The sequence below is a fragment of the Gorilla gorilla genome, chromosome 5 (genome assembly GCF_029281585.2).
Source record: "Gorilla gorilla gorilla isolate KB3781 chromosome 5, NHGRI_mGorGor1-v2.1_pri, whole genome shotgun sequence".
Lineage (NCBI taxonomy): Eukaryota > Metazoa > Chordata > Mammalia > Primates > Hominidae > Gorilla > Gorilla gorilla.
The window spans coordinates 60003105-60020938 of NC_073229.2; the positions used below are offsets into that span (position 1 = coordinate 60003105).

The window sequence follows — 17834 nt, forward strand, 5'->3', positions numbered from 1 at the left end:
TCTTAGATGAGAACATGATTTTATTTAATATGAAAAAAATATAGGCTGGGCATGATGGCTGATGCCTGTAATCTCAGCATTTTGGGAGGCCAAGGCTGAAGAATCACTTGAGGTCAGGAATTTGAGACCAGCCTTGGCAACAAAGTGAGACCCCCATCTCTACAAAAAGATTAAAAAAGTAGCCATGTATCGTGGTACATGCCTGTGGTTCCAACTACCTGGGAGGCTGAGGCAGGAGGATCATCTGAGCCCAGGAGGTCAAGGCTGCAGTGAGCTGTGTTCATGCCACTGCACTCCAGCCTGGGCGACAAAGCAGGACCCTGACTCCAAAAAATAAAAAAATGAGCTGAGTGTGGTGGTGCACACATTTAGTCTCAGCTACTTGGGAGGCTGTGGTGGGAAGATCCCTTGAGCCCATAAGTTCGATTGTGTAGTGAGCTTTGATCGTACCACTGCACTCCAGCCTGGGCAACAGAACAAGACTCTGTCTCTACAAAAAAAAAAAAAAAGAAAAAGAAAAAGAAAAAAGATCATCTCACTTCCTACCTGCCTTCTGGTTCATTCTATTTTTTTTCTTTTTTTTGAGACGGAGTTTCACTCTTGTTGCCCATGGTGTGATCTTGGCTCATCGCAACCTCTGCCCCCCTGAGTTCAAGGGATTCTCCTGCCTCAGCCTCCCAAGTAGCTGGGATTACAGGCATGCGCCACCACACCCTGCTAATTTTGTATTTTTAGAAGAGACAGGGTTTCTCATATTGGCCAGGCTGGTCTCCAACTCCCAACCTCACATGATCCGCCCGCCTCAGCCTCCCAAAGTGCTGGGATTACAGGCGTGAGCCACCACTCCTGGCCGGTTCATTCTATTTTTTTTTTTTTGCCATTACTTTTAATGGCAAAAACTGCAATTACTTTTGCACCAACATATATTATCAAATCCACTCTTCTCTCACCATCTCCCATACCCACCACGGACAGAAAGTGTGACCCAGGCATTAATTCTAATTTTCAGGATATGCATTTTACTCAGAGGCCTAATTTAAAACCAACAAAAGAAAACCAAAAATCTTCTTAGCCTATCAAGATAGCTATATCCTGATAAGCTAAGAAGTTATTTTGTTTATATCATTTTTTCAGTACTGTACTTCATGCCAAACTTGTTTATATCAAGAAGCGGGCTTCAAATATGCCAAATACTTTTGTCGAAGAAATACTGCTAGTTTTGGGCCAGGCGCAGTGGCTCATGCCTGTAATCCCAGCACTTTGGGAGGCCGAGGCAGGCAGATCACGAGGTCAAGAGATCAAGACCATCCTGGCCAACATGGGGAAACCCCATCTCTACTAAAAATACAAAAATCAGCTGGGCGTGGTGGCACATGCCTGCAGTCCCAGCTACTTGGGAGGCTGAGGCAGGATAATCGCTTGAACCTGGGAGGCAGAGGTTGCGATGAGCCAAGATCGCGCCACTGCACTCCAGACTGGGTGACAGTGCAAGATTCCATCTCAAAAAAAGAAAAAAGAAATACTGCTAGTTTTTCTCACGTGCACGTGTGCACATGTAGTTCATTTGCTTATTTAAGCCGAGGTTTTAACACATAATTGGAAGTCCTAAACTAAGGACTTTGGTTTACATGGAGTGCTATGGTACAATCTCGGCTCACTGCAACATCCACCTCTTGGGTTCAAGCAATCCTCCTGCCTCAGCCTCCCAAGTAGCTGGGATTACAGGCGCTCACCACCATGCCCAGCTAATTTTTGTGTTTTTAATAGAGATGGGGTTTTACCATGTTGGCCAGGCTGGTCTCGAACTCCTGACCTCAGGTGACCCACCCGCCTCAGCCTCTCAAAGTGCTGGGATTACAGGCTTGAGCCTCCACAACCGGCCGGGTCTATGTTTATTTTTAAAGAATTACTTCAGATGAAAATGTGTCATAAATTGCTGCTTTGCTGCACATAGTTACCATTATGTTGCTCATGTTTTATTGACTAGTTCTTGATCTTCAGGTACTTATACCTGGTGTCAGTACGCTTTAGGCATTCATGAATGACAGTCAACAACTGAGCTGAAGGTCATGGGGCACAAGGCTGTAATTCTTTTAATGGTGATGACAGTAACGTAAGCCTGATACACAAGCAGTATGTATTCGACACACTGATACCTGATAGCATGTCAGGAAAAGAGAATAGGCAATGCAGTTTAAGGGGGGAAAAACTGAGAAGTCATAACTACTCCAAAGATGTGCAGGAAACCACAAAAGACATGGACCTGCTTCTACTATAAAAAGAAAATGAAGCACTTCTCTGGGGTTGCTATACCAACTGTTTCAGCCCATTGTAGTCTTGCCTCTTTCAGGGCTTTAGCCACCATTTCATTTCATGGAAAAGCAGACATCTCCTAACAAACAGAGTGACATTTACCAAAAGAAAGAGGGCTTCTCAGTGAGAAGCTTAATAAAGAGAAATATTTACCTATGCTTTGCACAATTTTCTTTTTTTTTTTTTTGAGACGGTGTCTCGCTCTGTCACCAGGCTGGAGTGCAGTGGCGTGATCTCGTCTCACTGCAGCCTCCACCAGGCCCGGGTTCACGCGATTCTCCTGCCTCAGCCTCCTGAGTAGCTAGGATTACAGGCACGTGCCACCATGTCCAGCTAATTTTTGTATTTTTAGTAGAGACAGGGTTTCACCATGTTAGCCAGGATGGTCTGGATCTCTTGACGTCGTGATCCGCCTGCCTCGGCCTCCCAAAGTGCTGGGATTACAGGCATTAGCCACCGTGCCCGGCCTGCTTTGTGCAATTTTCAAAAGCCATTATTTCTATTCAATTTTGGGTACTTAACTACAGTGCTGGATGTAAAGTTTATGCAGTAAAAGCTTATTGAATGAATGAAACATAGGATAAATAATACAACTAGTAATTTCTTAAGATCATAAATTCCATTACGGTAACCCTGGTAGGCAACTCTATAAAGTCCTGGGCTCCAAGAAGAGGTCAGTGCATGCCATAAATGTGTTTGATCTGCTGTGAAGTATATTCACAGTCTTCAAAATGTAATGCTTACATGAGATAAAATCGGTTGGTTACCACCCCCAAATTAGCATATGCCAGCCTGCACAAAGGTAAATAGCAAAAACTTTAACTGCTCAATCTGAATTAACCAAAGATTCCTTCTACGAATCTTAAAAAAAAAAATAAGGGTACGAACACTTCAAGCACTTATTTTCAGATGCATCAACTGACATAAATTAAAAGTGGTACAAACTAATAATTGAACACCAATAGCGTAACAAAATAGAATTTTCACTCTTTCCGCTTTCAGTCAAAGTGGTTTGCTCATTTTGCTGAAATCAGAACTGAAACAATGAATAAAAAGAATAGATAAAAGTGGTTCTTCCATTAAAGTTCCATTCCCTGCCCTCAGCTGATGAGGGCACGAGAACTCCATGGAGCAGTTAGGGCAGACTCAAATCATCTCAGCTGGAAGCACTCTCCACTTAAACATACTCATCTGGCCCACCCTCATGTCAAATTCAGGCAAAAATGGCCTCCCTGAGGCTTTATGACTTGCTTTCTTCTTTTTCTTCTGATAGTGTTTCCCAGATTGGCTCCTTGATGTGTTCTGGTAACTGTTCTAACTGTGTCTAAAAAAAGAAAGAAACAAAACTATAATGTGGATTTAACAGAACTCTTTGACTACAAATCGGACTTAATAATTTGGTCAAATCCTCTTTACTTCTTTTTCTTTTATCCCCCTAGTCTTTCTATAGGGTTTTGAAATGGAAAGAAGGAAACTTGATGGTCTATAAAACACTCTCACATACATAATCGATTTGATCCTCAATGATCTTCATGGATTGCCACTTAATGGGATCCCCAAGTCTAGACAACTAATATTGAGGAGGGAGAACTTCATAGGTGGTTCACGGAGGACTTGGGCTGAAATGGCAGGATTCTGTTGCAAGGGGTGGGTAGCCCCCAACCACTGTGGCAATTCTGTCTCCCAGTTTGCCACAGTTTAGGGCAAACTCTACTCAGTGGGCCAGGACCAGGCTGCAATGTATCAAAACAACAATACAGATACCACTTCCCACCGCCCCCCCAAAAGAGGTAGAAATTCAAGCTATACCTTTGTTACTTCCATGGCAACCCCTTCAGGTAAGTTTCGCTGAATATATTCCAAGTAGACATCTGCTGTGCTTCCAGTTAGATGTTCTAACTAAAACATCAAACATGAAAATGTTTCATGTAAGCTGTTTGTTAAAGCACGCATTTTTTTTTTTTTTTTTTGAGATGGAGTCTCACTCTGTTGCCTGGGCTGGAGTGTGTGCAATCTCAGCTCACTGCAACCTCTGCCTCCTGGGTTCAAGCCATCTCCTGCTTCAGTCTCCCGAGTGGCTGGGACTACAGGTGTGTGCCACCATGTCCAGCTAATTTTTTTTGTATTTTTAGTAGAGACGGGGTTTCATCATGTTGGCCAGGCTGGCCTCAAACTCCTGACCTCAAGTGATCTGCCTGCCTTGGCCTCCCAAAGTGCTAGGATTACAGGCATGAGCTACCACGCCTGGCCTCCCCTAAAGAATCTAACATAAAATCCCAGGCTCACAAAACAACTGAAGACAAAAGGACTAAATTATAAGATATAGTTAATATAAGATTTTCTGTGTGTACTATGAGAGACGTTTCCCTCAGACAAAGGTGGATAAAATTTGGGTTTTTCTTTTTAAGAGTAGGGACTGCGCAGGCACAGTGGCTCACACCTGTAATCCCAGCACTTTGGGAGGCCGAGGTGGGTGGATCACCTGAGGTCAGGAGTTCAAGACCAGCCTGACCAATATGGTAAAACCCCATCTCTACTAAAAATACAAAAATTAGCCAGGCGTGGTGGCATACACCTGTAGTCCCAGCTACTAGGGAGGCTGAGACAGAATTGCTTGAACCTGGAAGGTAGAGGTTACAGTGAGCCTAGATTGTGCCACTGCACTCCAGCCTAGGTGGTGACAGAGTGAGACTCTATCTCAAAAAAAAAAAAAAAAAAAAAAAAACAAAAAAGAGTAGGGACCATGACTTTATTATATTTGTGCCCTCAATGACTAGTACAGTACTTCCCATATAAAAGATGCATAAGTGCTTGTTTTAATATTTACCAATCACTTACTATGTGATCAAAGTATTCTGAGTGCTTACATAAATTTTCCATTCTAATCCTCACACTAACCTTATGAGATGGGTACCACTATTATTCCCATTTTATAGATGAAGGAATAGAGGTACATGTCACACAGCTGTTAAGAGACAGGACTTGGATTCTGGCATTGGCAGTCTGACTCCAGAACCTATGCTCTCCTTAAGCACACGACTGTGCTGGCACTAATGGAAGCACAAATGAGTAACAGATGAATGAAAAACCTAATGCTGTGCATCACTGACATGGAAAATCCAGCTAGTATGTGAAACAGTTATTAGAACTGTGTAAAAACTTCACTAGAATTTTTGAAATATGAGCAAAATTATTCCAATGCTATCTTTGCATAATCTGCATTCCTGAGTTAAGGTATGCACTACTCTAAAGGATTGCTTTATTTGCATTTACTTTTCCTACCATGACACTTCCATAAACACTAAAAGATACTTACCTTCTGTACAACCAACAGACATGGGCTTGCTGAAAGAAGTCAATCTAGTCAATGTTAAAGTTATATGCTAGTGTGAATTTTTGGTATTTCAAAAATGCCAGAATTTCTCAAATACACTCACCTCTAAACATCTGTAAAGTGTTCTCATTTCATACTGAACTCTGTGCTTCTTGTAAATATGCACTGATTGGAGAAGAGTAAATCGCTCTATTTTCCTTGGAGGTTCATGTCTAAAATTAACGGACAAAACAAAACCTGAGTCACTATGATAACAAAGCATAATTCCATAATTTTGTAGGTCAGACTCACACTCAATTATAGGCATTAACTACCATTTACAGACTTCCATTTGCCAAAACTGTCATCTGGAACAACAACTGTTATCATAAAACTCAGGCCAAAATAAACACTGCAGACAGCAATAGAAACTTTTTCCCACAGGCTCAAAAATAAGCCCCGGCATGTCAAGTGTGCACGCATACACACACACCTGCTGCTTTTACACCCTTTAGTCTTTTATTGACCAAATATATTAATTGTGAAGAGTAGCACCAGTGTGGTAGACATAGTTGGAACACCTGCTGTATGTCTGTTGTTTTAGGAAAATCTACAGATAAATCAAAATAACAAAACTATAGTCTGTTTTGGGAAACTGTGGCCTTCTGTTTTTGTCAGAAGGCCAGACTGCCAAAGCCCCAGATGGGGCCTCGTTCAACAGCAGAAGGAGCAGATGAAAAAACAAAGGAGACAGTTATGCTTGACCCTGCAGTGACTCCAAGGCTTACCTTGTTCAAGCAAGAAATTACTGGGTAAGTGGTGTTTCTTAGGGAAGATTTGAAATGATGGATGTATTAGCCAAAAATCATCACATCCAAAGGGTCTAAAACGATTGTTCATTCACCTACTCTACCTCCCTGCTCCATGGAGATCCCAGAAACATGGCAGGAAGGCATGATCCTGATTAGGATAACATATGACAAACTTAAACTCTACCCACCAAGAGTTTCTATCCCACTTTAAGAGCTCAGACTGGGCCAGGTGCAGTGGCTCACGCCTGTAATCCCAGCACTTTGGGAAGCCGAGGCGGGCAATTTGCCTGAGCTCAGGAGTTCGAGACCAGCCTGGGCAACACAGTGAAACCCCATCTCTACTAAAATACAAAAAATTAGCCAGGCGTGGTGGCATGCACCTGTAGTCCCAGCTACTCGGGAGGCTGAGAACTGCTTGAACCCAGGAGGCAGAGGTTGCAGTGAGCTGAGGTTGTGCCACTGTACTCCAGCCTGGGCAACAGAGCGAGACTCTGTCTCAAAAAAAAAAAAAAAGAGTTCAGACCTTCCTGGGATGAGCACTATTTTCCTGGTTGATCATATTACAGCAGCGAACAGGTCGGGTCAGGAAAGGCCATACTCACACTTTAACAGAGATACCAAGTTCTTTAGCAGCAAGCACAGCAAAATATTCATAACTGTCCAATACAGCCTTATCGTGACCTTTCACTAAAACCGACAGGCGCTTATATAATATGTCTGGTTCATCAGAGATTGTTACCTAAAATCCAAAAGAAAAGTTTCAGTTTTAGTTCCTCTTATATTTATAACTAGCAAATTTAAAACATTAGCCTCAATTGAACAACTTCAGAGTTTACTAATAAATGAGGAGAAAAACACTGAGTGACGGCAGTGTTAGCCGAAGGGTCTAGATACTTTCATGTTCAGATCTGGACAATGAGCCTCAGAATCTGTTAAAATACAGTGTAAATCAAAAGAATTTTCAAGGCAACCCACAAAATTACTAAAGGGACTTTCCAACTTAAAATAATTATTCAGCTTCAAATTCACAACGAAAAGGACTTCAGGGTCTGCTAATAAAAAGAGCCTGGTCAGAAGACTTGGACTGAGAATTAAACTCTGCTAATGGTAGCTGAATGACAATGGACAAATCATATCATCTCACTGCACATTAGTTTCCTCACATATGAAAGAGGGTAAACCTATGCTATTGCTCATAGTATTTCTCTAAGAAAAAAATAAGAAAACACAGATTAAAGTGCTTATTAATTATAAAACATTATTATACAAAGCCAAGTTAGTTCTATTCATATTTTTTATTAGGTTTTATTCGCATATGTTTTGTCTGCCCTAATAAACAAATTACTCATTTCTAATTTAAATGATATGACACTAACTATACCTATAACTTCAACCTCTTCCACCCTAATACCTAAAGACCTTAGAAATAATGGGTTTGACATTTCTGACTTTCTTCCAAAAGGTGAATTACCTTCATTTCATTCATCCATTAAACCAGTAAATTATACTACTAATCCAATGATTCAGAGTTAAATCACTTCACTCCTGAAAGATTTACTTACTAGCCAGAAAGCTAGATATCCACTCTCAATTACTCCAAAAAGGGTTGTTGGAAGAAGAGAATATACTGATAGCCTGTGTCCTAAGTTGAGGGATGAGAAGGGGGAATATAGCCTCAAGATGTGTTCTGACTGATCCCTACAGGGTGTTAAAAGATACTTTGAATTTGTTAGGAATATTAAAAATCAGAAGATTTCACAAGAAAATCTGGATTTCAGTTTAGCTTGGAAGATTTAGACAGGCTGGCATCACTAGGTCTGATTTCCCACGGGCAACAAGTGGCTAGAATAAGTAGCTGCTGTCTTGCTTATAAAGACAGTGGCACACCATACCAATTCTGCCACCTTTTCTTATAGGCCTGGCTCCTGCAGGCATGTGAGTTGCAGACTGGGGCTTAAATGTACTATCATAGAAATACATCCAGTACTGGCCAGGTGTGGTGGCTCATGCCTGTAATCCCAGCACTTTGGGAGGCTGAGGCAGGCAGATCACTTGAGGCCAGGAATTTGAGAACAGCCTGGCCAACATGGGAAAACCCCATTTCTACTAAGAATACAAAAATTAGCCAGGCATGGTGGTGTGTGCCTGTAATCCCAGCTAGTTGGGAGGCTAAGGCATGAGAACTACTTGAACCCAGAAGGCTGAGGTGAGGTGAGCCGAGATCATGCCACTGCACTCCAGCCTGGGTGACAGAGCGAGACTCTGTCTCAAAATAAATAAATAAATAAATATCCAATATCTATTAAGAGAAAAGTTAGAAAAGAAAGAGCAGTAAACTAGACATGTGCACAGACAAAGTGAGTACCTACAGACAAATGTCTAGAACTGTAATCCCAAACTGTTAAAGGGGGTTATTTTTGAGGGGTGGAAATGAAAGGATTTTTAAAAATTACAAGTAACACAAAAAACTGGATTGATGAAATCATAGCTTCTACAGGGTTACCAAGTTCCCTCTAGATGTTTATTATTTGTGCTAATGCATTTTCTCACTGTGAACAATAAAGCACTGTCCAGGCCCAGGCTCAATACACAAAATGAAAACAAAGACTTGAAGGCTACAAGAAAAATACTTTTCCATAACACAACATCAAGTATTCTACATCACAAATTCTGACAACTCTTCCATTATGCCAAGCTAAAAGCAAGAGACTACTAATTAACACAGTTATTTGGGGGTAAATAATTTATTCCTTTAGAACTTACTTTGATACCCTGAAGATAATATAATCCAGGGAGTTAAGAGAATATATGCGTTGTGCATTTGCCAGTATTCTAGGACAAAATTTTTTTATTCATAGAGTGTTTGGGGAAAAAAAACCAAATGAAATAATTACTGCTAAGGTAGCTCCTTATACCAAGAAACAGGGAGTACATACCACAGGTTTGGTCAAATCCTTTGGAACATCAACGTGTAGGTTTGAAAACTGTACCCACTTCATATTGGTACTGCTATGTGTGGGAAAAAAAAAGAGAAACCTAAGTAAAATAGCACAAGAACCTATTTTGTTCAATTTAGCACATCCAATTGTATACTTACAGAAGCAAGCCACCATTTTTGGCTGTATTGCCCTTAGAAGTGTTTACAGAAAAATTCCCCAATCCCTAAAGAAAAAAAAAGTAGGACATGTGTTAGAATTAAAGTCAACTACCAAACCATTCATAATTTCCACTAAAAACTAAAAGGTTACCTCATTATTTCAGATGAAGATACTGGGGTAACTAAAATGGCCGAATTAGATTAAAAAAAAAGAAGACAATGGTAGAGCTGATGATAAAAAAAAAGGCAGTCTCAAAATACTAGAGAATCTCTATTTTAAAGATTAGGAATAAAAACTTTTTCAAAAAAACAATTCTCACATTTAAAAAAAGCTATGAATTATGTGGACATCAAGAAAAAATGTGACTTTATTTTCCCATTATTTTTTACAAATTAATTGTACTTCAGTATAATACTTATTTTGCCTGAATATTTTTAAGCAATAAAATATATTGTTTTCATAATTTGTTAAGAGTTGGAATAAAAATTCTAAAGTATCCCTCTTTTGATGCTTTCATACATCTTTTAAAGCATACATATTTCTTAGCTTGGCTGGGATAACTAGCTTATAATGAACTGAAATATGTGCTGTGACTTATACCCATCATTAACTACTGTGCCACATGCTACAACGAACCCACATTTCCAAATCCTTTACCATCAGCTCCCCCTGGTGGAACAAGACTTTCCAGTTTTAGGAAATAAACGATACTACTACATATAACAGCTGTTTTTTCCTTTAAACTTTTCTGAGATTTTGAAGTGTAACCTGAGAAAGTGGAAACACAATAGGATGCTTAAAAACACAATGAAGATGAAAATAAGGCCAGGTGCCGTGGCTCACACCTGTAATCCCAGCACTTTGGGAGGCCAAGGTGGGTGGATCACTTGCGGTCAGGAGTTCCAGAGCAGCCTGGCCAACATGGTGAAACCCTGTCTCTACTAAAAATACAAAAATTAGCCAGGCATGGTGGCGGTGCGGTTGTGATCCTAGTTACTTGGGAGGCTGAGGCAGGAGAATCGCTTGAACCCGGGAGGCGGAGGTCCAGGCTGGGTGACAGAGCGAGACTCCCTCTCAAAAAAAAAAGAAGTTTAGCATAAGTGAAGTTTCATTAACACAAATGATTGTCACCTAAGTATGTTTTTGTTTGTTTTTTCAGGGTTTTTTTGAGACAAGGTCTCACTCTGTTATCCAGGCTGGAGTGCAGTTGCATGATCATGGCCTGGACCTCCCAGGTTCAGGTGGTCCTCCCACCCGTCTCCCAGATAGCTGGGACTACAGGCACGGGCCACCAGGCCCAGCTAATATTTTGTACTTTTGTAGAGATGGGGTTTCACCATATTTCCCAGGCTGGTCTTGAACTTGTGGGCTCAAGCGATCCTCCAGCCTCAGTGTCCCAAAGTGCTGGGATTTCAGGAGTGAACCACCACCTAGCCACGTTTTAAAAGCCTATTCTTAGCTTATTGTCCTTCCTCTCCTTACCCAAGATAGAGACAAATCATAACTCTATAATCTTCTTTGCACCAAAGGGGAAAAGGAAAAAGGAAATCAGGTACAATACAAAGTGGTAAGAGGTATGTGCCATTCTTCAGACAAAATTGCATAGAAAATTCCCTCCCAACAATTACACCAGTGACCCCACAATCGAGTTGTGCAAGAGGAGCAAGAATATTACACTTCTCAGTCACGTTCTCCCACTATAAACCTATGCTTCTTTTCTTTTTTTTTTTTGAGACAGAGTCTTGCTCTGTCGCCCAGGCTGGAGTACAGTGGAGCATTCTCAGCTCACTGAAACCTCCGCCTCCTGGGTTCAAGCAATTCTCCTGCCTTAGCCTCCTGAGTAGCTGGGATTACAGGGGCCCACCGCCACACTCAGCTAATTTTTGTATTTTTAGTAGAGACGGGGTTTTGCCATGTTAGGCAGGATGTTCTTGATCTCCTGATCTCGTGATCCGCCCACCTCGGCCTCCCAAAGTGTAGGGATTACAGGCGTGAGCAAACGCGCCTGGCCAAGAAGTTTTTAAATTGCATTTTTTCTTTGTATTTCTTGAGAGAGAGAGAGAGAGAGAGAGAGAGAGAGAGAGAGAGAGAGAGTGTGTGTGTGTGTGTGTGTGTGTGTTGGGGGAGTGGTGGTTTGGAAGGGAGGGCTGTCTGGGTAAATTTGTCTTAATAAAGCAGTTCAAAAATTTCAATCTCTAATTACCATCTGACTTTTCTCAAGAACAGTGGTTTTCAGGCCGGGTGCGATGGCTCAAGCCTGTAATCCCAGCACTTTGGGAGGCCGAGGCCGCCGGATCACTTGAGGTCAGGAGTTCAAGACCAGCCTGACCGACATGGTGAAACCCCGTCTCTACTAAACATACAAATATTAGCTGGGCATGGTGGCGCATGACTGTAATTCCAGCTGCTCGGGAGGCTGAGGTAGGAGAATCACTTGAACCCGGGAGGTGGAGGCTGTAGTGAGCCGAGATCGTGCCACTGTGCTCCAGCTTGGGCGACAAGAGGGAAACTCCGGCTCCAAAAAAAAAACAAAAACAAAAACTGTGGTCTCAAAGTGTAGTCTGAGGACGTCTGTGGGGTCTGAGACACTTTCAGGGGATCCGGGAAATCAAAACTATTTTCATAAAACCAAAACGTCATTTACAACTTTTCCACTCATTCTCTTACCAGTGTACAGTGAAGTTTTCCCGTGACAGCCTGAGGTGTGACATAGGAAAAGATTAAATACAGAAGCAGATTTGAATCTAGCTTTTAAGCCAGAAATTAAAGAGAGCTGCAAAAATGTAAAACATTGCTGCTCCTTACTCAGTTTGTTCAGAAAATATATTTTTCATAAAGTATTAGTTGTAACATGTAATGAGTTAGTGTTACTTTTAAATCAATATATATTCTTAAGTTTTATTTTCCAAAAAGCTAAATATAGATAGCAAAAACCCACAAAAGCAAAAGCTCTCTGGAGTCCTGAACTCCGAAAGTGTAAAGTGGTCCCAAGGCCAAAAAGCAGGAGAACCGCTGCTGAAAAGTTTTTGCTCCTCCTCCAAGTAACTGCGCAGAGGATATCTAACCCACTCCTCTGGCTTGAGACCTTCATCTAAATCTGGATGCCAAGAAAGCATCTCAATTTAGTTCCATGGGAAGAGTCTGAGATCTTGCACCAGCTCAGCCTCTAATTTTCGCGAGGCAAATTTCCTGTCTTCTCTGAGCCTCAGTTTATTTTGCAAGCGTGAAAGGAGGGGTTTTGGAACATACGAAGTACAAAATCTTTTCCAGCTCTGACATTCTACGATTATTCTTGTTCCTATCTTTGCCTGGACTCACTAACTTATGTTTAATTCCATGAGAGAATTCTGATAAAACCAACCCCTTTCTCGTCACTTTCCTGTAAACGGCGCGAGGTGAGGGATAAATATCAGGAAAAATCCTGATGGGCAGAGCGGCTGGTGGCAGGGAAACTTAAAAGCAACTATCCCGGTCAGCCCTCCTAGTCTCCCTAGCCCATCCAGTACCTGCCAGAGGCGCCGGCACATAGCCCCGAACGCTGTCCGCGCCGCCATCTTGCCGGTCCCGACCTCTCAGGATAGCTTCCGGGGTTACAGCGGCGTCCTCAGACCATAGAGTTCCGCAAAAGAAGAGAGTACATCCTCATGTTCCGGCGCTGGAACAACCATAGAGACATGATCCTGTGCTTTTTGGGGGCGGGACAGTTGGCTGGCCGAGGCTGGTTTTGCTCCGGCCAGTGTCTGGATAGTTACCAAGCCCTATTAATGTTTTCACCTTTAAATTGTTGTGTGTGTATACACACACACACACACATTTATTTATTTACTTATTTTTTCCTTTTAGAGACTGGGTCTCACTCGGCTGCCCAGGCTGGAGTGCAGTGGCACAGTCATAGCTCACTGCAGCCTCAAACTCCTGGCTCAAGTGATCCTCCTGCCTCAGCCTCCCAAGTAGCTGGACTACAAGTGCGTGCCACCACAGCCGACTAATTTTTTGTTTTTTTAAATTTTCTTGTAGAGACAGGGTCTCATTATATTGCCCTCGTTATTTTGTGGGCTGGTCTTGAATTCCTGTCCTCAATTGATCCTCTGGCCTTGGCCTCCCAAAGGACTGAGATTACAGGCATGAACCACAAAGCCCGGACTGAAACTAATGTATTGACACCATTTACTTCAGTACTGGAATAATGGGTGATTTATTTTCCTATTTTTTGCATTTTTCAATTTTTTTGCATTTTTCAAAATTTTAACAAAATCTATATTTAACAAGAAAAAGAAAAGTTGGCCACTACCATTGGGTCCAGTTGCCACTCAGTTACCTTATTGCAACGGCTTTCTAATTATGGTTCTTAATCCTTTCTTCCTTCCCCACACCAATTGGAATTCCTGTGCTCCAGCCATTTTGTATACCGCTGTCCTACTGATCTTTCTAAATTATTCATTTCCTTATGTTACTCTAGTATTTAGGAATTTACAATGGCTAGCTTCATTTACAACAAGCCAAAGTGTTTTGTCTAATTATTAATGTCCACCATAATTTTTTCCAAGTAAAAAGATGTATAACTGGGATTTGCTACAATAAAAACTTCTTCAGGTTGGGCGCGGTGGCTCACACCTGTAATCCCAGCACTTTGGGAGGCTGAGGTGGGCGGATCACCTGAGGTCAGGAGTTCGAGACCAGCCTGGCCAACATGGTGAAACCCCATCTCTACTAAAAATACAAAAAATTAGTGGGGTGTCATTGTTGTGTGCCTGTAGTCCCAGCTACTCAGGAGGCTGAGGCACGAGAATTGCTTGAACCCGGGAAGTGGAGGTTGCTGTGAGCTAAGATCGTGCCACTGCACTCCAGCCTGGGAGACACAATGAGACTCTGTCTAAAAAAAAGAAAAGGTCAGGGGCAGTGGCTCGGCTCACACCTGTAATTCCAGCACTCAGCACTTTGGGAGGCCAAGGCGGGTGGATCACCTGACGTCAGAAGTTCAAGATCAGCCTGGCCAACATGGCAAAACCCTGTCTCTACTAAAAATACAAAAATTAGTCAGGCATGGTGGTGTGCACCTGTAATCCCAGCTATTTGGGAGGCTGAGGCAGGAGAATCTCTTGAACCCGGGAGGCAGAGAGTGCAGTGAGCCGAGATTGAGATTGCACCACTGCACTCCAGTCTGGGGAACAGAGCGAGACTCCGTCTCCAAAAAAAAACTTACTCCATTTGTGCAAATCTTTAAAAATTTATTTTTATTTTTCCTTTTACTTTCTCCTCATCTTAAAGTCTGCTTCTATAATACTATATTGTCTTTTGTGTGTGTGTGAGAGAGACAGTGTCTCACTCTGTTGCCCAGGCTGGAGAGCACTGGCTTGATCATAGCCCACTGCAGCCTCAAACTTCTGGGGTTAAGTGATCCTCACACCACAGCCTCTGGAGTATCTAAAACTACAGCTGTTTGCGACCATTTTTTATTTTATTTTTATTGTTTTGTAGAGACAGAGACTTGCTATGTTGCCCAGGCTGGTCTCAAACTCCTGGCTTCCAGCAATCCTCTCACCTTGGCCTCCCAAAGTGCTGGTTTTACAGGTATGAGCCACTGCACTTGGCCCATTTGTGCACATTTCTAAGCTTTATTTCCCCAAAGTGCTTTCACATATGCATTTTAGCCTAATGGAAAACTCTAGCCTTATAATCAGATCTGGTTTCTAATCCCAGGCTTACCAGTTAGTTGAGTGACCTTGAGCAAGTTACTTCCTTACCCTCAGCCTCAGTTTGCTCATATGTCAAAAAAAAAAAAAAAAAAAAAAAGATAACAGTAGTTCCTGCTTCCAATAGTTGCTTGGGAATTCAATGCAATACCAATGTATGGTGTTTAGTACAATACTGCCATGTAATGATACACTATAGATGTCATCCACTATTTGTGCCATTAAGTTTCTACCTCACCTGCCTCACAAGGTTGTTGAGAAGATTAAAAATAAAAAGATCAAGTTTATGAGAATATTTTATAGCATCCAAATAAAGAACTGTACAAATATAAAGTTTTTTTTTTTCTCTCCTCAAATAGTTATTACTACCCTATTTTGCAGGCAAGAGAACCAAAGAAGAGGTAGAATGATTCGCCCAACATCACACCTATCTAGGAGATAGAAAAGGTCTAGGAGCAGAAACCAGTTTTCCTGCCCGTCAGGCTGGCCTCTGTTTACTAGAATTCAGTCCATGTTGAAGTGTGGCAGAGATTCCAGTGTGGCCTTGCAACAGGGTATGGAAAAAGCACACTTCACCTGTGTGCACTTCTTATTTATTTTTGAGACGGAGTTTCACTCTTGTTGCCCAGCCTGGAGTGCAATGGCATGATCCTGGCTCACTGCAACCTCCACCTCCTGGGTTCAAGTGATTCTCCTACCTCAGCCTCCTGAGTAGCTGGGATTACAGGCATGCGCCACCACGCCCAGCTAATTTTTGTATTTTTAGTAGAGACGGGGTTTCTCCATGTTGACCAGGCTGGTCTCAATCTCTTGACCTCCTGATCCACCCACCTCGGCCTCCCAAAGTGCTGGGATTACAGGCTTGAGCCACCACACCCGGCCTCACCTGTGTGCCCTTCTGCTGGACTCAGTGATGCCCCATGTTGGCAGGCTGCCCAGTGCCCTTCTCAGAATCAGTCTCTCTCTCTGAATTGTGACACTTAAGGGGATTTCTCTCAGCCAATGGGGTTTTCCAACAGCTTCCCCACTCCCAACTCTGTTGCTGCTTCCAAAGTTTGCATTGGTTTGTCCAAATGGCACTTCCGTGAAGCCTTTCAGCCTGCCTCTGTCCCCTTTGAGTAGCCTCAGCTGGGTGAGTGTTCTGCAACTATAGTGCTTGCAAACGACTTTCACCTAAGTTACCTACTCTGATCCACACCAGAAGACATGGATTTTATCCTCATTTTATAGATGAGGAACCCAAGGTGAAATGACTCACTCAAGGTCATATGGTAAGTTAGTTACAGCTAAACCAATAACCATCTTAAAAGCAGTGCCTTTTCTACCTCTGCAGTGGGCTGGTGCTGATTCTATGATGAGGTTCAGTTCTATTTAAATCTCTTGGATAATAGGACTAGAAATACCCACCACCCTAGTACCACTCCAAAAGAAATAGGGGCTTATTTTTAAAGACCTGTGTGGTCTGGACAGTTCCTGGAACTGGAAAGGTATGCTTTAAACAGTCTTAGGGACTGGATACCCTCTTCACTCCTGAGGCCAAATGTGTTCTTTTTAATGATGGACTTTCACTGCTTACCAATAGTTTCTGCTCCCTCAGGACTCTGCATGGCCACTGCTCTCTGCTTTTGGCTCATCAAGTTTCTCCATTCATACTCTCAAATGTGGAAATTTGATTTGGTTCTCTCGTCTTCCTGGGCTGAGCCAAACGTGTCACCAAACGGTCTAGGGGCCTAATGGTTTGGGATCAAGTGCCGACTTGGCTAGGGCCTAGGTAGAACTCATTGTAGGGGGCAACATCAGGTTTTGCCAAGAGTAGGGCTGTGAACAGTGCTCTTTGGCATGCGGTGTGGGCAGGGACAGTGTTCTGAAGCTTGGCCTATCCGTTAATGGTCTTTTTCCTACAGCCTGAACTTCCAGACACCCAACCTCATGTAGAGGAGCAGGAGTCCAATGATTCTAGATAGTTGATGCAAGTAAACCTTGCTTTATGTCCAGAAAAAATAAACATAGATACATTAAATATTTTACAGTTAATCATATTTTGATTGTGCCAGTTGTTCTGTTTTTAAAGACAGTCCTTTCCAAAAGATCCTCTCTTACATAAAGGAAGTAATCAGCTCTTTGGCTCCTTTTTTATATCTATTTTTATTATTATTGTTTTTTGGAGACACAGTTTCACTCTTGTTGCCCAGGCTGGAGTGCAATGGCGTGATGTCGGTTCACTGCAACCTCTGCCTCCTGGGTCCAAGGGATTCTCCTGCCTCAGCCTCCCGAGTAGCTGGGATTACAGGCATTCGCCATTATGCATGGCTAATTTTTTGCATTTTTAGTAGAGACAGGGTTTCTCCATGTTGGTCAGGCTGGTCTCGAACTCCTGACCTCAGGTGATCTACCCGCCGCGGCCTCCTGAAGTGCTGGGATTACAGGAGTGAGCCATCACGACTGGCCCTTTGGCTCCTTTACACAGGGATATCTACAATTCAAAGATCACTTATGGTTCTCTTAGGAATATATTATTCAATTTCTTAAAATGTCTTCCTAATTATGCTTTGCTGTGTCAACATGAACTCTCATCCACATTCCTAGAGCACATCTCAGCTTGCTG

The 17834-nt window shown here is 42.3% G+C and overlaps 1 protein-coding gene across 2 annotated transcripts; it reads right to left on the reverse strand.

Moving 5' to 3' along the window:
* Positions 1-2061: 2061 nt before the first annotated feature.
* Positions 2062-13154, reverse strand: MRPS10 (mitochondrial ribosomal protein S10). Of its 2 annotated transcripts, none has more exons than XM_019030092.4 (7): positions 13043-13154; positions 9536-9600; positions 9375-9444; positions 7041-7177; positions 5751-5859; positions 4123-4212; positions 2062-3637 (listed from the first exon to the last, which is right to left on the reverse strand). In XM_019030092.4, exons 1-7 carry the CDS (start codon positions 13088-13090, stop codon positions 3554-3556), a joined length of 603 nt encoding a protein of 200 aa, XP_018885637.3. In that variant the 5' UTR covers positions 13091-13154; the 3' UTR covers positions 2062-3553. The 2 variants fall into 2 exon arrangements, with proteins under 2 accessions (XP_018885637.3, XP_004044063.3); XM_004044015.5 differs by having other exon boundaries at positions 9375-9447; positions 13043-13147.
* Between the last annotated feature and the right edge of the window lie 4680 nt (positions 13155-17834).

Bases quoted from the DNA above. Each gene is read 5' to 3' on its own strand.
- MRPS10 (XM_004044015.5), bottom strand. From the start codon at position 13,090: ATGGCGGCGCGGACAGCGTTCGGGGCTATGTGCCGGCGCCTCTGGCAG. The intron at 9,448-9,535 runs GTAAGTATACAA...TCCCACACATAG, and splicing joins AAAAATGGTGGCTTGCTTCT to CAGTACCAATATGAAGTGGG. The intron at 5,860-7,040 runs GTGAGTATGGCC...CGTTAATTTTAG, and splicing joins CTTGGTATCTCTGTTAAAGT to ACATGAACCTCCAAGGAAAA.